The sequence below is a fragment of the Lissotriton vulgaris genome, chromosome 2_1 (assembly GCF_964263255.1).
Source record: "Lissotriton vulgaris chromosome 2_1, aLisVul1.2, whole genome shotgun sequence".
NCBI classification, from domain to species: domain Eukaryota; kingdom Metazoa; phylum Chordata; class Amphibia; order Caudata; family Salamandridae; genus Lissotriton; species Lissotriton vulgaris.
The window spans coordinates 1,204,110,375-1,204,137,525 of record NC_141687.1 but is presented as its reverse complement, the minus strand read 5'-3'; the positions used below and the strand labels follow the sequence as shown (position 1 = coordinate 1,204,137,525).

Genomic DNA, 27,151 nt, shown 5'->3' with positions numbered 1-27,151 from the left:
TATTATCAAAACAAAATTCATGTAATAAAATATTTAATAACATTAATACACACTATTCACACATATTTTTACATAAAAATACACTATAAAATATTATATATTATTAAAAAATAGATATTTTTGCTATCTATATTTTATACAGTCGATATTACTTCACTTACCTGAAAAACGATATTTTTGTAGTCGATATTATGTCCAGTCGATATTTTGTCCAGTCTATATTTAAAACTCGATATTATGTCCAGTCGATATTTTGGAGTCGATATTTTGTCTCTATACCGGATTATGAGACCCACTATTAAAAGCAATTATGCAAGGACTCACATCATTAAAAATACAGAAATAGATAAAATTGTTATTTGAGTCCGACGGGATAGGGAACTACTAGTTTCAGTCACTAGCAGCCCGTCTTTCACAGTTTCTGTGTGTGCTAGGTTAACATCAGAGGTTTCCGAGTTAATACAATTTAGAATTACATTTCAGGGACCCCCTCCAGATTACACATTGCGTATCCTATTAGCTGATCATTTTCTTAAAACAGATCAATAACTTAGTCAATCTAATGTTGAGCATGGTCTTGCTTGAGTCCATGGACTCCAGCAGAGCATGCCTGCAGGACCTAATTCCCCGTTTAAGGAACTCCCGCCTTAATAGAAATCTTCGTTGAACCATCAAAGTAGGACAAACACAGACAATGTGAAGCAGAGAGTCAGGCCCCTGGTGGCATAGAATGGTCTTCACTTTGACCGGACATCCTCCATTTTGGCATGAGGTCTAACATGGGTATTTCTCCAAATCTTAGGGCCAAAAACAACAGTTTGATCTTCCGGTGGTAAGGTGCAGCTAGCAGGGCTGATTTTCTTACAGTGGAATATGATTTCAACACCAGCCACCCGTGGCGATGTTTCGACAGGGTTTCTTTGTCTGCCATCCAACTTTGCAGTTTAGTAGATTTATTTACAAGCTTCTTAAAGATTTGCCCAGAGATATTAGAATTCCAAAGGTCACCCAGATCAAGAATCGTACTACTGTTTTCTAAAAAAGTCTTACAATCACTGTTGCCCCGCTGCAAGTTAATTTCGATCCAGACTAGATTTGCCAGAGTGTTTTCCACTGCTGCTCGCAGGTTATATTGGACCCACATTTAAGCACAGAGCTCACCCTTTAGACCTTGACACTCAGGGTAGTAAAGTCAAGTTGTCCAAGGCTTACTCAGGGAGGTGGTGGGGGGTTAGAGAGCCTCTATACTCAACAAGCTACCCAGCACCAGTCAGTAATTCAATGTCCAGCTAATTATTGTACTTTGGAAAATAGGAAATATTTTACTTAAACCACACATTACGCAATACAGCACATAGGATCCCAGCTCTAGCAAATTATACTGTCTAGTATTACTATAGGTCAGTGATTATGAGGGAGGTAGCCTATGAAGGTCTCGGAGGACAACCTCCTTGGGTATTTATTTCCTATAGTCCTTGATACATTTCTTGAGGGGTCCCTCATAGGGTTCTGGTAGCTAGAGAGTTTCTAGGGGATATACACTGTGTTGTATAGGTCAATGGGTTTCAAGATTCCTTCCCTGTTGGTAGTAGTCTCTTATCTTGTTAGGCTTTCTGGGGTTGCGCAATGCCTTATCATTGTCTCACTTAGTTCTTTGCTGATGCATACCTCGCATGGAATCATCGGTGGGTCCATGCAGCTCAATGTGGTGTGCCTTGCCTAGCCCATGGAGTTACAAATAACAAGGGAACCCAAAATTCACCTGGGGCATTGGGTACATTTATGTACAAAAATACTGCTCCCACGGGAAATCATATCACCATACATTCAGAAGTGGCAAATTGTTACTTTAAGTCATATATCAAATCATAAGAAAAAACATCAAAGAAAGTGCAGTGGGTGGGTGAGAAACTTGCTCTGTGCACCTATGAATGTGATGCACACAAGTGAAAATCATTGATCAAAAGATGCGTATCATAAAACAAGAACAACTCAGCCCATTTCTATATACCTTCTTAAAAAAGGGTCCAAAGTAATAGTTAGTGCTTTGATCCCCTAGAAAGATAGGTGGGGCCTTCATCAGGATTCTCAGGATAAACAGCCCTTAGTCAAGAAGAACAAGAAAGGGGCAAAGAGCAAAAGCCTCTGAGAACATTTAGAATGTGGCGGCCATCTATGAATAAGAGCGTGCCTTGAATCAGAACGTACAGAAGTAGTATCCAAAAGTGTTAGACTTGGCATCTTTTGGCATGGTCTCCCCGGACCTTTTTGGCTGCCGATCTCATGTTTGGACCTTGTTTTGCTGGCTTAGGACTTTGAGTACATTTGCAATTCAGTGCCAAAGCTCCGTGCTTGTCATATACATACTGGTAATTGGTGTATACACTATTGGCTGATTTGAGTTAGTGGTAAGTCCCTGGACTAGGGTTAAGACATACACCCAGGGCATGTAACTTGAATGCTCCTCCTTGGATCTGCAGCACTGGTTGTGACATCCACAAAGTTAGCTCATCAATTGTGCCACAGGTTTGCCTTGGTGGGCCTGTGTGCAGAGGCTACTGTTACTCAGCTTGGCATTAAAAAAGCTATGTGGCAAGATTCTGCATGTCTCTTACTATATTGGAGTTCTCCCTGGGGATAGGGTACTGTGTCTGAAAGAGGTAGGGCATGTGCATTACATGCAAGGGCCGTGAATGTTGTGTTGGGTAGGATTAGACCTGCTTCTCTCATTGGATTATCCTGAGTGGAATATAGGGAAAAGCTATTAGGCAGTATTTCCTACATGCAGAATAGTAGCAGCATAGTGTTTGGTATCAATAAGTTGGTAATGGCGAATAATCTCTGGTAGTGCTAGCTGATTCGACATTATGTGTGCGAAAATGTTACATTGGGAAAAGTGGTGAATTTTGATTATCATGACTCACTGTGCCTGCCAGCCCGTCTCTAATTGATATCATGGTACTGTGGGGACAGCTACATCTCTACATTCCTGATAGAAGCCCGTAAACTAGGGGTTCAAGGGAAACTGCAGATCTCTGACTTTGAGGGGTCTTTCTGTGATGGTTTTGTGGCGGATGGAATTGGTACCTGCATTCCAATGGTCAGGATCTTGGTCCCACTAAAGATAGAGATCAAACCTCCCGGGGTACGATGGCAGACTGAACAGAATTTAGTGAGGGTCTGTGCATTTCAAAGGTGGCCTTTTAACTTGATTGTATCTTCAAAGTCCATTGTGGGTATAATCACTGGGGATCCGGCCTCAGTAGTTAGAGATGCTTTCGGATTTAGAACCATACTACGCAGGTTATATGCTGGGGCATCGACAAGAGGAAATCGTGATGGCAGGACGGACTGCAACTGGATTATCCACAGACTTGTAGGGACCTGGGGCTTGTTGTGCTCCAGGAAGGGCATTTTGCCTGGACGTTGCTGGTCTGTAGCTAAGTGCCAACTGTCATGGCCTGTGTCCCTAAGAACTCTCCAAGGGCTGGTTGACTGGCCTCCGGTACACAAGATCCCAGGGACACAAAGGTTCTCCTTGTTTCCACAAGATCTTAGGGACTGAGCAGGGTGTGACGGAAATGGGGTGAAGTCATCGTCAGTTGGGACAAAGACCATCCCGACGTACACCGTCTTCACACTCTGTGGAGTAGTGTGCTCATAAAGATTAGCAGCCCACCCAAAATGTTGTGGCATGATAAGCTCGAGAGTATGGGGGAAGCTTGTAGAGTCTGAGTGACCCATGCTTTCAACTGGATACTTGTGCTAGCTTGCACTCCGGAGAGTGTGGTGTCTGATGGGTGTTGGGGAACCTAAGCTGGGAGCTGAGACTCTCTTAGACCTCCACATTGGGAGTACAAAAGTGCCTGACATTGCGGCCTCCATCTGGGGTCAAAGTCTCCCTCTCCCCAGACCTATGCAACAAGGTGCTCTGTTGTGGAAAACATTGTGATGGGACCCATGTGATTTTGTTGTGACTTGTGGACATCTACGGCTGGCTGCAGAGAGCAACAGCAGCTTTCACCTTCACTTGAGGGGAATCATTTCTCTAGACCTGGAAGCGCATCAGCTTACTGGAGCGCCATCTTTTACCTATGGGTAGGGATAGCGATCCTGCACTCATGTAGGTGCTGCTAGGTTCCTGGAAGTCTGATCTGAATGGATGAAACAAAGTAACTGTTTCTTTCCGCTTTAGGTGGTTCTGACAATCTAATCACTTGTCGCCCGCAGGGGCAATGTGTAACGTTGGCTGGTGTAGTTGAGTGACAGAGGGGCTGGGTCATGGGGCGTAGTCAAAGGTCTGTGTTTTCTTGATCATTGCAACTGTTGGCTTATGCAATATCGGGGAATGCCGTGGTTGATGAATACCTCTGAATAGAGCATATATGTTTAAGCTGCTCTGCTGCTAATGGGAAAGTTCGACAATTGCATATCATTGTAAAGTGTATATAAAATGTGTGTATCGTTTTGATTTTAATATGTGTGTAACACAAAGACCAGTGTTTTATACATGTGGTGTGGAGTCTTTTTGGTAGCATATGCAGTGTGGTGTTCTGCCAAGACTTCACACTTGGGCTCTAACGAAAACCCTGACAACTCTGGGCCAAGCTACCCAAGGGTGAGCACAGGTTATCGGACATGTGCATCGTACTCATCCTATCTAGGAAGGTGGATTCTGACTCGCTTTCATGCGTCCCAGCCGGCTGGAAATTTCTGGGTCTAGCAAATATGGTGGTGGTAACTTACTGGTTTGGTCCATAGTGCATCTAAATAATATACAGCAATCTGGTAAATGAATCAAGGCACTTTGGATGCTTTGCAATGCACTAATCTCCAATGGAGTACAGCACAAATCAGGACCAATAGCTCCTGAGAGAAGTGCGCAAGTAGCCGCAATGTTGCTGTATATCCAGTGAGGACTAGGAACACTCTCACCTCTATTTGAGTTGTAGGAACTATCCAATTTTTTCCAACAGACATATCTTCCAATTCCTCATCTGAGGTCCAGAATAAACCACAGACAACTGATTCACTTGGCCCTTTATAGTTTGGTAGTAAATTTGTCCCCCTTCATCCTCTGCAAAGGCTGTCTAGGTGCTTAATGTAGTCATTCCATGAACTGCTGAAGTAAGCAATGTTATTCGGGTAGGCTACACAGAGCTCTTCCGGATCTGGCTACACCATTGGCAAGGCACTTAAAAATGGAAGGAGGTTTGTTTAATCCAAAAGACCCTAACCTTGAATTGAAAAAGGCCCTTGGGGGTGGAGAATGCAGTGTTCTCTTCACCAGCTTCTTCTGTGCAATCTTCCACTTAGATCAAAATTACTGAGGTGCTTGAATATCCACTAGCTCTCCAGCATAAAGGGCATATATATATTGTTGTAAAAATATTGAACTAGTACCATTAGACTAGGCCTTAGGCTTAGAGAGCATTCAGTCACTCCAAGGTCCATCATATTGGCCACCTCCGCCTTGTGGACTCCAGGCCTCAAAATAACATCCTTTGAAGTTTGCTTTTCATAAGAAAACTGCCCCCAGTGTGTTTGTCATGGACAAAGAATAATGTTACCTCTTTGGTGAGTGTGAAGAGTTGGGCAAACAGCCCAAACACCACTCTACTCTCCATCTGTTGTTCAGAAGTCAGGTCAGGAGCAAGCTTTACCCCATCTATTGTATCATTCTTCAAATCGCTGGTACATGGATATGGGTACCATAGAGATGGGGAGAGGAATTCATTCATTCTAGGTGACACTCTAGAGAATACTTGTGTGGGAAAGTGCAGGGAAGTCTGCACTGAGGATCAAAGCTGGTATCCAGAGCACTATCTACTGAGGTATCTTCTATTGTACCCTCCACTGAGATTTCTACATCCTTCATTATGTATGGGACTGTTCCCCCATTGGTCCATCATAAAATCTAGAATGATCTCCATGTCGCTGGACCCGTTCTCCCCCTATTCCAATGTATCTCATTATTTTCATTTAGGGACTGATTTCTCATACTTGTCTTTGTGTCTTTGTTGTTTGCCATTCTAATGTAGAGGGTATTGTGATGAAATTTGACTTATTAATCTCCATAAGCACTAATTGAAACTGGAATATAGCCATGCTCACTGCTTGCCACAAATAATCATAATTCATCGGAGTGCCAGTCGAGCCAGTGTTTACTGGGTTAAAACAATAAGTGCTGTTTACCACTAATGTCATATTGCTTAACCCTAATTTCCTGACCCAAATCTAAGCACTAAGTACACCCCTTTAGCACTTGACCATCAGTATCATGAAGATGAGATGTCCAAAACATATTAGGGAGATAGTGTAGGTAGGGGATAAGAGCTCAGAACACAACAGTCAACCAATAAATACAATAACATATTGACAAATCCGGTGCTCATCCTTTATTTAAATAAAAGCTCTTTGATCTCAAGGCAAACAAAATACTACACAGTTTATTGCAAATGCAATCCAGGGTTGTAATATAAGATGCACTTAACAATGATGCGCCACACCCCTCTTTTCTTGTTTCCTCTCTCCCTACTAGAGTTAGAATCCTATGTCTACAGTCTGACAGCGTCTAAAAGTGGGGAGGTATGGGGTTAGAGAGTCAGCTCTCAATCAGTTAACTAATGTAAGTCATCAAGTTAATGCCCAACCAATGCTTGTTTTTTGCAAACAATATTTATTTTACTCAAAACATACACAACATAATACAGTACATAACTTCTCAGTGGAAGCAAATTTTATGGGCTAGTACTACTATATCTCAGTGGTTAGAAGGGAGGCAGCCTACGCTGTTTCCAGGGGACAGCCTTTTATAGTATTCATAGGCAATACTACTACACCAGTGGTTCTTGCCCTGTGGTTCAAGGAACCCATGGCGGTCTGCAATGCCTACTTAGGGGGTTCACGACTGCATAGAAAATGAAATAATAGTAACATATTAATAAAGTGTATATAAACAAAAAGGATGAATGTACAACTGGTAACTTAAAAATGTCCTCTAATGTGAGGGAATTTGAAATCTGAGGCTAAAAATTAAGTGCTCAATTCACAAAGGGTCTCCACATTCATGGCAGGAGGCCCATACCCTGGTCGGGATCTCTGAAATGGGAAGCTTCAATGAAGAGGTCCCGCAATGACTGCTGGGAATTCACCACAAGAGCAGGGGCCCTTTGTGAATTTTTTCCTAACTTAGTATCCTCAGATTGCTTCTTGGTTGCAGTGTAAATGCATAAGACAGAATATAGTATGAATGATGAGTGTCCTCGATTGAATTTGGAAAAGCCCCAACCTTCATAAAAAAAAATTATATTCGCCTTTGCATTAAATACAATATTTATTAATTTGTGTATTTGCTTGACAAATGCATGTTTTTTTGTATTTTTGTGCATTGTTTTACAGTTCCAATCATCCAAAATGCTTATGCCAGTCTTTGGCTCAGTGGGTGTCCCCCAGATTCTAATAATTTCATGGGGTCCCCCGATTCCAGTAATGATTAAGTGGGGGTCGATAGAAGTCAAAATGTTAAGAATCATTGCCCTAGACAAGTGACTGGTGGCCCATCATAGGACTTTAGGACTTTAGTAGCTGGACAGTCTCTAGAGGGATACTACCTAGCAAGTGGGTTTGCGCGCTTCAAGAATCCCTCCACTTTGGAAGCAGTCCCGTCCCACCCTATTCCTCAGTTCTTCTGGGTTTGCATAGTATCATATTTTTGGCCTCATTTCGTTTTTGCTGGTACATGCCTCGCCTGCACTCGTCAGTGAAGCAGCACATCTTGAGATGGTGTACCCAGCAGGGCCCATAGAATGTGAGGTGCAGTGACTCTACCCTGGCCCTGCTGTCAGCTGTGCAGTCAATGTCTGTTGTACCACTGGGAGTTTGGCAGGCGGCTGTGGAGTCATGGTGTTCAACATACTTTGTGGGTTGGATTCTTCCTAGGGTCCAGACACAAAATCCACCACCCAAACAAGCAAGGTGCCCAACCTTTGTGGTCTTGGTGGGCACCTTATGCTGGATGCAAGCATCTTGGACGATGTGGTTCTCCTTCAGTAGTGGAGACAACAGTCCGAGGATCTTGACCACTGCATTGCTTCTTGGTACTTAAGTTTTGCTTTAGCACTGTTAAGACAAGAGTTACTCCCTCCCTCTATCCTCAGCGGTTCATGTTTTTGCTCTAGCTGCAAGGTCTCGTCCTCTCAGACCAGTGCATGCACTTCCCTGATGTGGCAGTGGGTATCTTTGGCTTTTCTCACTTTGCTTCTTCACAGCCTCTACTGACCAGTCACTCAACTCTCTCTCTTGAAACAGGGTCTAAGACAAACCTCTTAGGCAAAGTCCCAAGGTTCCTACCCCTGAACCTGGCTGGGGAGTTGGTGGTTGATGCTGCAGCCTTCAAGTACAGAGAGTTACTAAGTTCTCATTGGTGTGGTGACCCCAGATTCCTGGTAGACAACGTTCGGTAAACCAATTGGAAGTCTCTGTCCCAACTTTATACCAAACTGGCATACTTAAGTTGTGATTTTCAATAAGTTTAATTCTGAGAGCCATCCTGGGCAGTTCTTTCCTTTTGCTTACTCCTCTAAGAATGATCCTGCCAATGTCTTTGTCTCAAGGGGCAAGTAGAAAGATGGGGTGGAGCGGGAAATCTCCAGCAGCAGAAAACCAAAACAAGGACACAAAGACAACGAAAGCTGCACCACTTATAAACCTGTCAACATGTGTGTTAGCCTTTACAGAGAATAATGGGCCAGGAAGGGTCAGAGAGAATAGTAGTTTCCTAGCGTCAAAGGAAATTTCTGGGTCCTCTGATTAACATTCATAAGTCTGATCCACTACAAAGAATCTCTGGAATGTACTGGGGAACCGTGCAATTCACATCTGATGTCTGGACTCTACCTCAAACCCTCTTAAGTACAACTTAAATGTAATAAATACAAAACAGATACCAGTGTGGCTATGGTCACCTGTACCATAAAGACTCTATGCACATGTCCTCTACACATTAGTAGATCTAATGCTGATAAAGATTTCAAACTTGAAATAGACCCTCAGTCAACAATCTTGAAGGTCTTTGAGTGCTGGCAATTGCTGAATTGACTAGAATAACAAAGTTTATCATCACGTCTGCTCTCCGCTCGACTGAATTCTCCCTGAAGGATCAATCGGGAAAGCTGATCAACTAACGGTCCCCCTTCCTGACTTTCTGCAATCTGTCACTGTAAACGGCTACAGTTTCAGAAGTTTGGAAAAAACCTTATTTGTCACACTGTTGAAGAAAGTTACAACTGGTCCCTCTGCCCTTGGTATTTCCAGACCCATTTCCCTCCTGCCCTATCCAGGAAAAATTCTGTAACAATTTGTCAACTGGAAATGATTAGAACACCTGGAGGAGAACTACTTATTGGCTGAGGCACAATGCGAGTTTCGTCCATTACATGGGACAGAGGTGGCTCTGACTACAGTGCTGGATGACCTCCGAATGGCAGTGGATATCGGATAGCATTGGTGTTGCTTGACCTGTCCCCTGGTTTAAATATGGTGAACCATAATATTATCCTCTCCAGACTGGCAGGTGGGAGTGAAAGGACTGGCCTTAATGTGGTGTAAATCATATCTTGAGGGTAGACTTGACACACTACATCTGCCTCCTTATTTTTCAGCTTTTAAGTCAAGTAAACGAGGAGGTAGCCTCAGGGATCTGCCCTTAGCCACACATTGTTCAATGTCTACAATTAGACCTTTAGCTTGTTTGATAAGATCGCATTGCCTGTGGTTCGTTAATTAAGCACATGATATGCAATTGAATATCACCTTTGATCAAACAACTCCTATGACCACAACCCCTTCAACAATTTTATGAGTGACAGATTGCATTGGCTGGGGAGGGCAATTCTCTTTATTTCAATAGTGCAAAAACTGAAATCATGCCAGATAGGGAAACCCAGACAAGTCCTTCACAAGGGCTTTTGGCTCTCAGACGCTAGCCCAGCCCTAGTAGTGGCAACATTCGTCTGGAATCTGGGAGTGAAAATGGACTGTGATCTCTCTCTAACGTCCTATGTCAATACGTTTTCTACTTCTTGCTTCTCATTGATGAGACCCTTATGCAAAGACCTACCACTTCTGTCTAGTCATTGGCACCCCATTACAGTGCGGAGTGTCATTTTGAGTAGGTTTGATTATGGAAACCCCTGTTTAAAGGTGCCCAACTTAACCTGATCCAGTGGCTAATCTGGAATCAATCCGCTCATGCTAAGATAGTCTTGGCTTTGTCAAAATGTACCTCTACCACAGCGGCATTACATTCCCTTCACCCATCTACTTGCTCCCAGTACCTAAACATATTTATTCAATTCCTTATGCACTTTTGAAAGCATGTATCAAAGGGTCGTACTTCGCTTTTGGGCAAATAACTTCCAACATTTTGCTTCTTGTTGGCACATCCACCTCTCTGATGCTAGCCTTCTTAAAGTTCCCCAGTTTAACAAATCCCGAGCTGGGTGTGTTGAGATTTCTCAGTCTAGGCATCTCAGCTTTGGAACTGTCTCCACCTCACCTGTCGGACTACATCTAATTTCAGAAAAACTGCAGAAACCTGGTGCACACATGCATCATCTAAGTCCAACATGAATGGGTGAAGGTCTCTGTTGTAGGGGTGTCATGTCTGGCATCTCTCCTATGCCAGTCTAGTTATCCTGTGGAATGTTATCATTGATATGATGTCATGGAATGCTAGGAACTGGACTCTAGGAGTCAGTTGATAACTGGGCTGAGCAAGTAACATACTGCTCCTGGTGGGGTTTCTTCTTCCTCCTTAACTTATACCTGTAACCAAACTTGGAATAAATACCTTAACCTTCCACTTCGTCTGAGTCCTGCTTCCTACACCAACACTACAATTTTGGCGACGTTTCTGGTGAATTTCTACTTACTACTCCAAGGACTTCTAAGATTAAAGCAACTTCAAGGTATTGAACTTCCTTTTCTTCAATCTAATAATTCTAAGCATATTGGCACCCTGCGAGCCCCACCAGTGACCACTCTTACTGTCGCCCACATGCTTTAAGTGCCAGTCTTCGCTTAAGTTTTGTGTCAGTTCGCACTTTATTTCTGCTTTAAACCTTCATACTGTAACTTTCCTGCGAGTTGGAGAATTCTACTTTGCTACCTTTTCCTGTATTCCTGCTCGTGTTTGAACCGGAGCTGTGTGAAAACTGAAGTCGCAAGTGTTACATGTTCCTGAGACAGAGCAGATTACTCATCGCTCGACTTTCATATCGGACTGTGGTGTTTATTTAACCTTGTTAGTCTCTCAGCTGCATCGTGTCTGGCTTTGCCCAGTACTACGGATCTGTCAGCTGCATCGTGTGACAGCCGCTTTTCCTGCTTTTTAAGATACTCGACATTTGATTTTAAAGTGCTGGCAGTTTGTGAACATGTTTTTCTCTAGAGACAGCCTGGAGTCCGCCGCTCTTATATCGGACTTAGAGGTACAGCACAGTTTTTGATTTAAACTCCACCGCAGGTGAGCCCATTTAACTCTCATTATTTTTGAACTATTGTGTGTGTCTTTGCACCAACGTTACCACGGCTAATTGCAGTGACATTTCCGATTTGTTATATTTGTCTGGCTTTCCAAATGGCCTAGCATTTAATTTATTTACTGACTTGCCATATTAAAATCGTTAACTGACTCGCCTCATTCAAATTCCGCTCGAGCTCCTCACTCAGCGCATGCTTTCTTACCTGCTTCCTGTGTGTCACCGTCATCTCTTCTGTGACGTGAACCAGACTTCTGCCACCGCCGAAGTTCCTTGAAGCACCCTGACACCGAGAGCCTTCCAACACGCACTCAGCGCACGACACCTCAAGTGCCTTCGTCATTCTTCTCTGTGACATCTAATTGCTGCCAGTGACTTTTAGGAGCACGCTGTTGTCAGGAGCCTCCCGGCACTTCACACGTCGTCGTGCTGCCATTTTGATTGACGCTCTTGCATAAATTTGCCTGTCGCATTTCAGTATTTTTAACGGCGATAGGCACGCTATGAAATAAATTTGGTTTCTATCTTTAAGTATTTACAACAGCGATAGGCACGCTTTGTTTGTCTTTTCAAAATGCTTTCCTGCATTTTTCATCAGAGTGATAGGCACAGAGAACTACCTTTCTTAACGATCTTCATGAGAAGGTACTGTTTACTTACTACACATATTTCCATGGAGATGTTTACAGAGCTGCTGTCTTATTCCATGACTACGGTGACTACTTTATTTATTTTAATTTATTGTTTTCATGAGACTTGATTACAGCTCTGCTTGTCATTCCTTGCTCATGTTCTATTATTTTTAACTTAATTAATTATACACTATTTTCCTTGACTGTTCAAATACGTGATGTAATTTCCATATCTCTTTTATGTGAGTGGATGTTCATGAGTATCATTTGTAGGTTAGGTACTGCTTAAAAGTACTGCTTAAACTTTGTGATGCAATTCCATATCTCTTTTATGTGAGTGGATGTTCTTGAGTAACTTTTGCAGTTTAGGAAATGTTTAAAATATACTGCTTAAACTTCAGGTTGTGATTTCCATATCTCTTTTAGGTGAGTGGATGTTCTTTAGTAATTTTTGCAGTTTGAGTAATGTTAAAAATTACTGCTTATTCTTCTTGATGTAGCAGTTGGTAGTTGAGTACTGCTTATACTATGTGATATAATTTCCATTTCTCTTTTATGTGAGTGGATGTTCATGTGTAGCACTTTTCGTGTTTCATACCTTATTACTGACATCAGTATGTACATGTAGCTTCTCCTTGTTATTCTTTTCTAAAGTCCTGTATAAATTTTCTTCAACAATTCTGAATATTTTTTTTTTAAATGTTCTGCCAGTTTCTATTTTACCTTGCGCAAGGGTTTCTTTCTAGAAATGTCTGTCTAGAATTGTACTGGCAATTGTTTTTTGTTTCTCTCCTTCTAATTGTTCGTATTCCTGTTCGGTGTAATTTTCACCTTTCTTTATGTTTACTTTCCGGGAGATTCTTGTGTTTTCTCCTGTTTTAGATACTTTTCTTATAATCCTTTTTGTGTTTTTCTCCATTGTCTTCCGTTCGCCGGTTCATGTCTTCATACCAGTCTGGCCAATTGGTGTGTTTTACTATAACCTTGAACGTTTTGAGTACTTCTCTTTTGTCCTTGAAAGAGAAGATGTGTCTCCTTTCACTTCTTTGCTTTTCTATTCTTTCCATTATATTCTAAATACTTTTGACCTTTTCTATTCTTTCCATTATATTCTGTATACTTATAACCTTTTCTATTCTTTCCATTATATTCTGTATACTTATAACCTTTTCTATTCTTTCCATTATATTCTACATACTTTTATTGTCTTCTCTTCTTATTCTTGTTGTTCCGTCTTTATTCTTCCATTTATGTCTTCTTCCATCTATACTCTTCCTTTGAGTTTCTTACTATATTCTTTCTTCTTCGCCTATCTATGTTCATTTTGTTGCAGTTATGCTTTGCATTTTCGATTCCATTATAAAGGGGAAGATGTGTCATGTCTGGCATCTCTCCTATGCCAGTCTAGTTATCCTGTGGAATGTTATCATTGATATGATGTCATGGAATGCTAGGAACTGGACTCTAGGAGTCAGTTGTTAACTGGGCTGAGCAAGTAACATACTGCTCCTGGTGGGGTTTCTTCTTTCTCCTTAACGTATAACTGTAACCTAACTTGGAATAAATACCTTAACCTTCCACTTCGTCTGAGTCCTGCTTCCTACACCAACACTACAAGGGGGCATGTAGACTAAATTGAGCACTACAGGTATAAAAGCCTGTTGGATCACTATAAACAATGTTGCTGCTTCGACTGTCAGCCCTCTACAGCCTAGCAAGATGACAGTAGTCACACCTAGTGAAGAGGGAGAACATGCTGTGCGCCTCAAATCCTCAGAGCCCCCCCGCTGGGTCTCAATCTGTATCTTAAACCTACATCCAAATATACACTCATGATCAACATATGTGCTGAGGTAGAAGTTGAAAAAGGTCCAGCTTGTTATCATGGAATTCTAGATAGGTGTGCCTGCTCTCCAGAGCCATGCAGGAAATGTTTCAAACCTTAACATATACATCTATATAAGAAAATGAGTTATGGGTTGATAAGTGCAAAGCCCCACTCAGGTAACAACAACAATCCAGGTCAGGGCGAACCACAAAAGTCACTAAATTAACCTGTGTTTAACCATCCAGTAGCTTGGCACTAAAGCAGTCAGGCTTAACTTAGAGGGAATGTGTAATGTTTTTATGCAGCACACAAACAGTAATAAAGTGAAAACACAACACAAGAAAAAGTCCATGCCAGTTTTAGAAAAACAGAGTACATTGTAACAAATAGCATGAATCTGGAATGACAAAAAACAATGAGTAGGACTGGAGGTATTCAATTTCAAAGTTTTAAATGAAAATAGAGCCTAAAAGCACAAAAAAACTCGCTTTCATCTGGTAACTCTAGACTGGGGGAAAGTCACAAATTCAGCTGACCGAGATGGAGCGTGAGTGGGATAGAGGGAACAGGTTGTCCAGCTGAAGTTATCTCCACAAGTCCGGCACAAAGAGTTCCGTTCACTTTAGAGGAGGTAACATGGAGGAGTCTTTCAGCACGAAGAGCAGGTCGAGTGTCACAGACAGTTGTAGCAGTAGCGCGACGGTCCAGTCATTGTTTGAGCTTCGTGTTGACAGTCATAGTGGGCTTTGTTTGATTTAGCACGAAGTAGGCCTTCCATTGATATAGGCACAAAGAACCAGTTTCATCTGAGCTTCGCATTGGCACTTGTCTTGGGCAGCAGAGTTTCGGAATAAACAGGCTCTCTCATGCCACAAGGTGCCCAAACTTCAAGATTTTCCCTTTTTATTATTGAAGAAGCTTTCACTGATGCCAGCCAATGGTCCAGGACCTGGGGGCATCTCTTGAGTATCACAACTCACTCTAGCAGAGGCAAGCCGCAGGGTACCCTTCTCAGACATCAAGTCAGTCCTTCAAGCAGCAGTGCAGTCTATTAGTAGCAGAGCAGTCCTTGTTCTGAATATTCCATAGGTCCAGGAGGGTTCTGATGAGTGGCTCTATAGGTCAACTGTTTATACCTGGTGCCAGCCTTTGTACAGGGGACTCCCTGTTCTACCCCCAACACTGGTTCGGCAAAGTTCTTTCCCTTCCTCTGGAGAAGTCTTCAAACTGTCTGGGGTGATAAAAGGCAAGGTAAGCCTGGCATCAGGTTCTTTTGTGCGTGATGTAGGATAAGCCCAGTGAAGTGTAAATGGTGCTGGGTACAGCCCCTCCTAAGTCATCCTGCCAGGATAGCCCACCTTAAATCACACAAATCTAAACAGTAGAGACATTCACACTCATGTGACTCGGGACACTGGCAAAAAGGTTCTAGTAGGTTCGGAAAGAAAATGTCAACTTTCTAAATGTACATTAAAGAAGGGGTGGGCCCTATCCCACACTGCTAGATTGGGCCAGTAAATTACAGAAACACAGGAATATCTAACTGACTGTTAATTGTGCTGTCAACTATTTAACAGACTGATGCCAAATTCACAAATACGATGGTCTACATCATTCAATTATTTTTTTGAAAGAATCTGATGCATTTAAGAACCACACAGAGTAGGTATGGACAGCACTTCATTATTTACATAATGTGAAAATTAGGCTAAAAAAATACAATTATAACTAAGGCTCCCGGGTTTTCAGTTTAAACTGATTTTTACAGATAAATACAGGAGGAAAAATATTTTTCTTCCGTCTGTATTTATAAATAAAAACGGGAAAATACGACCAAATCAGATTTTCAGATTCTAAGAATTGTTTGGCAATCCTGCTCCAGCCCAGGGTTGCATCGCCTCGCCCTTCTTCCTGATTTCTGTTTATGCCTGCGTAGTTTAACACATGCTGGGCCATTAATCTTTGGTAGGCGGGGAAAATTAGTGTGACCCAAAAAGATCAGAAAGAGCTGTGGCATAAACACAATAGAGAAATTAGGTCTCATTACCAATACTTTAAGGCCTTAAAATGTAAACGTTCCTCCTTGACTTGGTGCCACACAAGAAACACAAACATTCCTCAGAGACAGCAGGGGCCAACATGTAAGCTCTTTTTCAAGTTAAATCGTTTTTTTCACCGCAGTGCGAGGAACTGTGTGGAACTACTGTATTAAAGTAAATTTTACTAGCTAGTAGAAAGTAAAATAAGGCAAGTGATACAAGCCCAGTGTTTTCAATGTATGGAAAATGTGTTTTTGCATTAGCGAAGGACTTAGTTTAAAAAAACGTGAATTTAAAGCTGCCAGCTCACATGGGAGTTGTTGGATATTTTAGGCCTCAGAAATGTGAGGGAAATAGCGCACGGGCCATTCATTTATTTCTGAAATAAGAGCTTGCTGCTTAAAAGGAGGTCAGCTGTGGATAGTCAACTCGCACCACAGAGCATGCTGCAGGGAGGAGCATGGAACTGACAATAAGGAAAACGAGGCATCCAACATCTATAATTTATCACAAAAGTAGACAGCTCTTTCATGCCTCTTTGGCCAGCAGTGGAGAAGCGTCTCTCTGTGTGAGCCGTGATTTTAACATTTGTTTAGTTTTCGCAAGCGAGTAGTGCACATTAGGAAACATGTTCCCGACGGCATAGATTAATTTATGTAGCCGGTTCTCAAGCGCATGACGTGCGTGCAATAATTATGTTTATTTCTCAAACAGCTGTCCTTTAATCTGCATGGCAAAAATAGATAGAGTTTTGAAACACGTTGGCAGAACTTTACCCAACAGGGGATTGGCTAGTGTTTTAAATAGTATAGCAATTGAGGGAGAAACCTTTTCCAAATGTTATACCCTCGATTGCATGAAATGTAAATACCCTCCTTGGATGGTATCCCGAATGTGTTCCATTGAAACAGTGTTGCCGGGTATATAGGTTACCTCATTATTGCTCTCTCTTTTTAGGTCTCGACCTGCCAATGTGCTTGCGCATTGCAGCTGTCGAGACATATAGAGGTGCACCAGGAAAGCTTACCAAGAGGGCTTTGGCAGGAGGATTACGCACAGTGCATGTGCTCCGAGCGTGCGATTGCCATTTTCTCCCTGAGCCTTGGCTTCAGACTTCAAAGAAATGCCTCCCGCTCCCCTGCCACACCAGCCACATCACAAACCAACATTTGTCGAATCATCGCATCAGACCCGCCACAGCAATGCTGAGAGCTTCAGACTTCAAAGGAATGCTCTCTCCCGCCCCCCTTTGCGGCAATGCCAGAGCTTGTTAACGCTGCGCCAACGCACGTAAAAAAACATTAAGAAATCAGGTCACACCCCACAGAATGACAGTGATTTTCTGCCAGTATTTCTATAAAATGCGCAGCTCTGAACATGTTTAACAATTCACACTTTTCATTTAAATTCAGTAGTCAGTCTCTCTAAACGTGTAAAAGTACACACGGTGTGAGTGACTTTGAGGATTCTTCGGATCTTCCCACCCCTCACTCTGACACCTACACGGGGCATGAATGATATAAACACTGCTGCTGATGGCCCATCACGGGACAGCTAACTGACTCTCTGTTTTCTTTTATTAAAAAAAAACGCAGCACTCTTTTCAGCATGTTTTCCGTGGTGCCAGGGGAGGAGTAAATACATGCTCCTCATAGCCAGAGCCTGGCCCACAATCTGAGACCAATTCCGGCACCCCAAGAGTGGTCTGCCCCCCCCCCCCCATTTTCATGACCTGTGGATAATAGGTGTACGCTTTACCTGTGGCAAGTGTTTATGTTCTCAGCCGCCAGAAACTTTCACTGCCTGGCGGAGTCATGTGTGAGGGAACTTTATTTTCATGACATGACATCACACACGCGCGCACACATTAGTCCTGTCCCGGCAAAAGTAATACAACACAGTCCATAGTGGGCTTTCTGCCAAAATGCTGCATAAAAATGTTGCTACCCACCTCATTTTTGGAGCATGAGATCTTAGCCCCTTCTCCAGGGCATTGAGAGCTCTCAATAGGCTGCTAACAAAAGACTGTATTTTACAATCGACTACAAATGTTAAGCTATGCTTTTTGACAACCCTTCATCATACGCCTATTGAAAAGGTTATCTGCTATGCAATATGATTGTATGGCACATACAATGCACAACCAACAATCATTTCTGTTATCACCACGTTCACCCTCTGGAAGTTAAAAAGACAGCATCGTATTCCTATAATTCAGTGGCTTCATACCCACTGGTTTCGTAGAAAAATAGCTGTAATTGGAGTGCTGTGCTCCCACCCTCCCCAGGGCCCTGGTTCAACTGTACCTGCTGCACCAATGATAGCTAAGCGCATGACAGCATTTTCAGCTTTATTAGGTCTTGTTGAAGCAATGATCCCATGCAGTTCAAGTGAGAAAAGTGTGTGCATAGGAATCCGCTCCCCCTCCCACCAAGCAAGACAAGCCAAGAACATCAAAGCGACCGGCCGCTTTGCTTCCTTTGCCACCAGCCACTTCACGGCTCCGCAGGTCATAAACAGGACCATCTGCTCGGGAATCGGAATGCTTGCATGCTTGGCCAGCCACCCTCCCAGCGCTCGTGGCACATGCATTCTGTCGTCTCTTTTGCTGCACAGCTTCAACCAGTGCTCGACATCGCACCCCAGTTCTACGCTCCTCACATGTTTCGCCCTGCCCCACCGGAGCTCTCTTTACCACCTCTTTACCACCACTGCATGGCCCCAGCCCCTCTGAAACTCTTTAATCCCATTTCCACCTTCTCACAACCCCTTCAAGCACTGTTATCTTAACATTTGTGTTTCTCTCTCTTATGTTGTCTGCCCTGCCACCATTTACTTCGTACCCTCGCATACCCTCACCCTCACTCCTCCTCACCCCCACACATCTTCACCCTCACACCTCCTCACCCTAACACACCCTCTCACCCTCACACACCCTCACTCACCCTCTCACCCTCACACCCTCACTCTCCCTCACACCCTCACCCTCCCTCACACCCTAACATACCCTCACCCTCACACACCCTCACTCACCCTCACACCCTCACCCTCACACACCATCACTCACTCACCATCACACCCTCACCCTCACACCCCCTCACCCTCACACCCTCACACACCCTCACACCCTCTCACCCTCACACACCCTCACTCACCCTCACACCCTCACACACCCTTACTCACCCTCACACCCTCACCCTCACCCCCTCACACACCCTCACCCTCACACCTCCTCACCATCACACACCCTCACATCCTCTCACCCTCACGCACCCTCACTCACCCTCACACCCTCACCCTCACCCACCCTCACACCCTCACCCACCCTCACACCCCCTCACCCTCACACCATCACACCCCCTCACCCTCACCCCCTCACCCACCCTCACCCCCTCATCCTCACACACCCTCACTCACATTCACCCCACTCACCCCCTCACCCTCACAGCCCTCTCACCCTCACTCACCCTCAGTCACCCTCGCACACCCTCACACACCCTCAACCTCACACCCCCTCACCCTCACACCCTCACAAACACTCACTCACCCACCCTCACCCCCCTCACCCTCACACACCGTCAACCTCACCCCTCCTCACCATCACACACCCTCACATCCTCTCACCCTCACGCACCCTCACTCACCCTCACACCCTCACCCTCACCCACCCTCACACCCTCACCCACCCTCACACCCCCTCACCCTCACACCATCACACCCCCTCACCCTCACCCCCTCACCCACCCTCACACCCTCACACACCCTTACTCACCCTCACACCCTCACCCTCACCCCCTCACACACCCTCACCCTCACACCTCCTCACCATCACACACGCACCCTCACTCACCCTCACACCCTCACCCTCACCCACCCTCACACCCTCACCCACCCTCACACCCCCTCACCCTCACACCATCACACCCCCTCACCCTCACCCCCTCACCCACCCTCACCCCCTCATCCTCACACACCCTCACTCACATTCACCCCACTCACCCCCTCACCCTCACAGCCCTCTCACCCTCACTCACCCTCAGTCACCCTCGCACACCCTCACACCTCCTCATCCTCACAACTCCACACCCTCACCCTCACACCCCCTCACCCTCACCCTCACACCCCCTCACCCATACACAACCCCTCACCCTCACACACACCCTCAGCCTCACACACCCCCTCACCCTTACAACCCCACACCCTCACACTCACACCCCCTCGCCCTCACACACCCTCACACTCACACCCCCTCACCCTCACATACCCTCATCCCCTCATCCTCACACACCCTCACTCACCCTCACCCCCCTCACCCTCACACCCCTCACCATCACCCTCACACCCTCCCCCTCACTCCCCCTCACACCACACCCCTTCACCCTCATATGCCCTTACCCTCACATCTCCTCACCCTCACACCCCCTCACCCTCACACACCCTTACCCTCACCCTCACACAACTTCACACACCCTCACTCACCCTCACACCCCTCACCCCCTCACCCTCACCCCCTCACCCTCACACCCCCTCACTCACCCTCACACACCCTCACTCACCCTCACACACCCGCACTCACCCTCACACCCCCTCACCCTCACACACCCTCACCCACCCTCACACACCCTCACCCACCCTCACACACCTTCACACACCCTCACACACCCTCTCAGCCTCACACACCCTCACCCTCACACCCCTCACCCTCACACCCCTCACCCTCACACCCTCACCCTCACACCCTCACACACCCTCACTCAACCTCACACCCTCACGCCCCCTCAACCTCACAACCCTCTCACCCTCACCCTCACACACCCTCACCCCCCCAACCCTCACACACCCTCACACACCCTCACTCACCCTCACACACCCTCACACACCCTCACCAGCATAGCATAAAAAAACATAGCATAGCATAACAAAACACTCTATAGCATAGCATAGCATAACAAAAACAGCATAGGATAGCAAAACATAGCATAGCAGAACAAAACAAAGCATAGGATCGCAAAACAAACCTAGCATAACAAAACAAGACATAGCATAGCAAAACACAACAAAGCATAGCATAGCATAACAAAACACAACAAAACATAGCATAACAAAACATAACAAAGCATAGCAAAACAAAACACAGCATAGCATAACAAAACAAAGCATAGCATAACAAAACATAGCAAAACACACCAAAGCATAGTATAACAAAACACAACAAAACATAGCATACATAACAAAACATAGCATAGCAAAGCATAGCAAAACATTACATAACATAGCATAACAAAACAACAAAACATAGCATAGCATAACAAAACACAACATAGCATAGCATAACAAAACAAAGCTTAGCATAGCATAGCATAACAAAACATAGCATAACATAGCATACCGTAACAAAACATAGCATAACAAAACATAGCATAGCAAAACAAAGCATAGCATAATAAAACACAACAAAACATTGCATAGCATAACAAAGCATAGCATAGCAAAACACAACAAAACATAGCATAACAAAACACGACAAAACATAGCATAACAAAACAAAGCATAGGATAGCAAAACTAAACATAACGTAGCATAAAAAGCAAAGCATAGGATAGCAAAAAACAAACCATAGAATAGCATAACAAAACATAGCATAACATAACAAAACATAGCATAACAAAACACAACAACACATAGCATAACAAAACATAGCAAAACACAAAAAAAATAGCATAGCTTAACAAAACATAGCATAGCAAAACAAAGCATAGCATAATAAAACACAACAAAACATTGCATAGCATAACAAAGCATAGCATAGCAAAACACAACAAAACATAGCATAACAAAACACGACAAAACATAGCATAACAAAACAAAGCATAGGATAGCAAAACTAAACATAACGTAGCATAAAAAGCAAAGCATAGGATAGCAAAAAACAAACCATAGAATAGCATAACAAAACATAGCATAACATAACAAAACATAGCATAACAAAACACAACAACACATAGCATAACAAAACATAGCAAAACACAAAAAAATAGCATAGCTTAACAAAAAATAGCATAGCAAAACAAAGGATATATGATGTTACAACGCGGACTTTTACTCCGCATACCGTTACAACGCGGATTTTACAACGCGGATACTGTAACAACGCATGTATTTACAACGCTTTTTTTTACAACGCAGGTACCTTTACAACGCAGACCATTACAACGTAAGTATTGGTAAGTATATATTAAAATTAATATTATAATCGTAAATTAAATTTAAAAAATATAATTTAAGGTAATTTTATATAATTTAATTTCCGTTAATTATTTTAAATTAAAATTAATAATACATTATTTTTACACTGTACCCCTGTACCCCAGAAACTCAAAACTGACCCTCAACCCTCAAAATAAATGTAAGTAAATTAATTTAAATTAATTTAAATTAATTATTGTAATTTAAAAAAATATATATTTTATTTTTACCCTGTACCCCTGTACCCCAAAAACTCAAAACTGACCCTCAACCCCAAAAATAATGTAATGTAATTTAAAATAATTTATTTACTAATAAATAATTTAATTTAAAAATAATTTTAATTTACCCTGTACCCCAAAAACTGAAAACTGACCCTGAACCCTAAAAATACCCCTTTACCCAAAAACTGAAAACTGACCCTGAACCCTAAAAATACCCCTTTACCCAAAAACTGAAAACTGACCCTGAACCCTAAAAATACCCCTTTACCCAAAAACTGAAAACTGGCCCTAAACCCTAAAAATACCCCTTTACCCAAAAACTGAAAACTGACCCTGAACCCTAAAAATACCCCTTTACCCAAAAACTGAAAACTGACCCTGAACCCTAAAAATACCCCTTTACCCAAAAACTGAAAACTGACCCTGAACCCTAAAAATACCCCTTTACCCAAAAACTGAAAACTGACCCTAAACCCTAAAAATACCCCTTTACCCAAAAACTGAAAACTGACCCTGAACTCTAAAAATACCCCTTTACCCAAAAACTGAAAACTGACCCTGAACCCTAAAAATACCCCTTTACCCAAAAACTGAAAACTGACCCTGAACTCTAAAAATATCCCTTTACCCAAAAACTGAAAACTGACCCTAAACCCTTAAAATACCCCTTTACCCAAAAACTGAAAACTGACCCTGAACCCTAAAAATACCCCTTTATCCAAAAACCCAAAACTGTCCCTAAACCCTAAAAATACCCCTTTACCCCAAACATATAACATTTAAAATATAACTATATACTTACCAATACTTACGTTGTAATGGTATGCGTTGTAAAGGTACCTGCGTTGTAAAAAAATGCGTTGTAAAAACATGAGTTGTAACAGTATCTGCGTTGTAATGGATGCGTTGTAACAGTAGTGCATTGTAAAAAATGCGTTGTAACAGGTGCACACCCAAAACAAAACATATAATAGCACAGCAAAACATAGCATACCAAACACAATAAAACATAGCATGGCAAAACAAAGCATAGCATAATAAAACACAACAAAACATAGCATATCATAACAAAACATAGCATTGTATAACAAAGCATAGCATAGCAAGACATAGCATAGCATAACAAAACATAGCATAACAAAACAAAGCATAGCATAACAAATTAAAGCATAGGATAGCAAAGCATAGCATAACAAAACAAAACATAGGATAGCAAAACATAGCATAGCATACAGCATCACTCAGCTCCACCACAGCATCACTCAGGGGCACCACAGCATCACTCAGGAGCACCACAACATCACTATGCTCTACCAGAACATCACTGAACGCCACAGCATCACTCGTTCGCCATCACATCACTCAGCACCACCACAGCATCAATCTGTGCAACCATTCAACAACAACTGCTTCAAATATGTTCTCTCAATGTTTCAAGCTTTATTACAAATGTAACAAAAAGATGTTAATTTTTCACTTCTGTTCTTGGATTTTCGTCACAATAAAATACACTGAACATAATCTTCACAAAAGTTATTTACAAAAGTTTAAGCTATTGCCATTATAAATTACAATAACTTTTATTCAAGTATTAATTATTTAAAAAAATTAAAAACCATTGTTATTTGTAATATCAATACAGGTAAGTCACGTAAATACAACACATATTGCATTACAAATGCTATAGGTGTCACATTTGCAAAAGTTATAACTATTGGCATTGTAAATGACAAAGCTATCAATTTCGCTATTTTCAAAAATAAAAATAAATAAATAAATTGTCATTTACAATACCAATAGCTCAAACTTTCCTAATGCGAGACCTATTGCATTGCAAATGCTTGTTTTTGACTGGTAGTAGCTGTATAGTTAATTATATGTGTTTCAGTTTTGATGTTTTCACTTTAGTTGTCACTTGTGAATTGTTATCCTGTGAAATCACTTACTGATTGAGTTATAAGTGGATTTTTTGTTTTGATCTCTTGTTTAGCCTAATTTTTCACATTATGTAAATAATGAACTGTTGTCCATCCCTATTCAGAGTAGTTCTTAAATGCATTAGAATCTTTGAAAAAAAGAATAATTAAATGATGTAGACTATCTTATTTGTGATTTTGTGTCTCAGTCTGTTAAATAGTTGACACCACAATAAATAGAAGCTAGATATTCCTGTGTTTCTGTAACTTTCTAATTGTGGCATTTTTAGAAATGCGACTTAAAATCCGAAATTACCATTTGAGGGGCTTTTTAATTCCAAATAATTTGACTATATACAGCATATCTCTCTCGGCTCCCTATCTGAAGTTAGCACTTATTAAATGTAATAAGGTGACCCGGTGTTAGTTAATGGGAGAGATAAGCCTTACAACTGGGAAACATGACTTTAGGAGTTTTCCATTGCTAGGACATGTAAAATGTAACTACACATACCCTACGTTTCAAAACACAATGCACCGTTCTCTATGAGACTTTAGAGCCTATCTTAATTGTGACTTATAAGTACTAAACAGGAAGGCTTAGGCCTGGCAAAAAGCTTATTTTGCCTGATTGAAATCACAGTCTAAAATTCACTACAGACAGCAGCGGAAAGCCTGAGACATGATTTAAAAGGCTACTTTATTGGGTGGCACAAGTGTTGCTGCCCACTTGTAGCATTTAATGTACAGGCACAGGGTACATGTAGTGCACTTTACTAGGGACTTACAAGTTAATTAAATGATCCAATCAGGTATATGCCAAAATATACCATATTTTAAGGAGCACAAGCAGTTTAGCACTGATTTGCAGGGTCCTAATGCCAACAAAAATGGGTTCAGCAGCAGACAGTAAACATCTGGAGGTAATTCTGCAAAATAGGGACTGATCCAACAAGAGACATCCCTATACACACACAGATATGAATAGGGAGAACGATTTGACTGAAAACATACAGGTCTCTGTGGTTCATTAGCATATCAAGGGACAATAGTAACTTTTTCCCATTATATTGACTCTTGTATGGTCACAATTTGTCATCTAGTGAGTAGGCACTATTATTTACTACCTACTTACTAGTGTGTCAACGGACAAACAATTGGATATAATGTTCTCTCTACTTTTATGTTCATATTAAGGATAATGTTGGAGGGTTGGCATTAGTTTGTGACTGATAGTAATATTGGACAGTCTTCATTAGCAGTGATGGGGGAACTTCATAGTAATGCGTAGTATCTTTGTTTTGAACTATTATAAACACTTTAGAAGGTCTGTGAGGTTGAAGCAGAGTGCACTGTCCTCTCCATGCCATCTGGTCTAGACTCATCAGGGTGACTGACTCACAAGCTCCGCCCCAAACATTGTATTTTCACTTTAGAGAGGTGATTTGTATTTCACTCTAGCTTGACCAAGAATAAGAATGTCTTTTCCGCGCAGGGTGAAATTGATCGTCCCCTACTATGACAAAATGAACCCAGGATCCAGGGTTGCCATTTTCAAATGGATTGAAACGATCCACACTGTGAAGTCCTCGGCAGACAGCAAGGGTAAGAAGAGTTCGGATATCTATATAGAAGATGAGTGACGGAGTAAGCATGTAAGCTATTGACCCTCCACAAAGGTGTACCTTGCTACAATGAGATGTGATCTTCCCGAGCTTTCAAACACTGCACCAAATGCTTCAATACACTTCTGATACTGAGATGAATGTAAAATTAGAATTTGCAGAAAGAGAAAGACCATGGGGCAATGGGGGCATTATCTGGACTTAAGGCATCAGTATTAGGGGAAGAGATTCATACATTTAGAGTATGCTCGATGGTTAGATCCTAATATAATGGTCTTGCATAGAGTAGCAGTTTGGAAACTGTTTACAGAAAAGTTAGGATTTGAACTTTATATTTCAATGTTCTACAAGAAATGGGTATCTTGGTTAGTCCATGAAAGGAGGTATGTTGTTGCGCTGTCTAATTACTGTTCAGATTCAAAAACATTTCATCTGAGGTTTATTCTGCATGACCATACAATCTTTGGTCTCAATAAAAAACTTATCTCTATGATTGCAGGCAGACTTTGTTCTCAAAGCCAAGATAAGGTTTCTGTGAAACCAAGACCGATAACTGTGTTTTGTTTCTTAGATTTTTCTTGTTTATCTATGAGAAATGAAGATTCTTTTTTTTAAAACGCATATCACCTCGATGAATGAGGTGAGAGTCACTCCTGCATAGCATCAAATTATTCTCTTTTTTTATTGAATTTATTATTTTATCTGTGTCAGAGGGATCATGACATCTTACAGGATTGAGTCAACTCATCACATTCTATAATTAACAAGAGATAAACCAGAGAAAATATCAAGAAAAAAAACACACACAAAAAAAGACACCGGTACCAAAGAGAGAGACAAAAATAGGTATTCGCAATGCTAATATCAATACCATGCTCAAGCCTTTGAACTATGGATAACTTACATCCATTGATGTTTGGACCAGATCTTAACCACTTTCATAAATCGCCTGGGTCCATGTGCCTTAGCTATTGCCATTTCACACTCATACGTTTGTCGGAATAATGACCAAAATTCAGCAACTCTAGGTGGTATTAACTCCACCCATGCCCTTGCAATGCATAAGCGCGCACTAACTGTGATGACTGATGTCAGAGA

General features: G+C 42.3%; 1 protein-coding gene across 1 annotated transcript in view; it reads left to right on the top strand.

The window, feature by feature from the left end:
- Nucleotides 1–27,151, top strand: part of LOC147732395 (otoancorin-like) — a 759,538-nt gene that overhangs the window by 179,626 nt on the left and 552,761 nt on the right. The window contains exon 5 of the mRNA XM_086956929.1: nucleotides 25,924–26,033. Within this exon, the coding sequence (XP_086813055.1) occupies nucleotides 25,924–26,033 (110 nt within the window). The remainder of the gene's footprint in view (nucleotides 1–25,923; nucleotides 26,034–27,151) is intronic.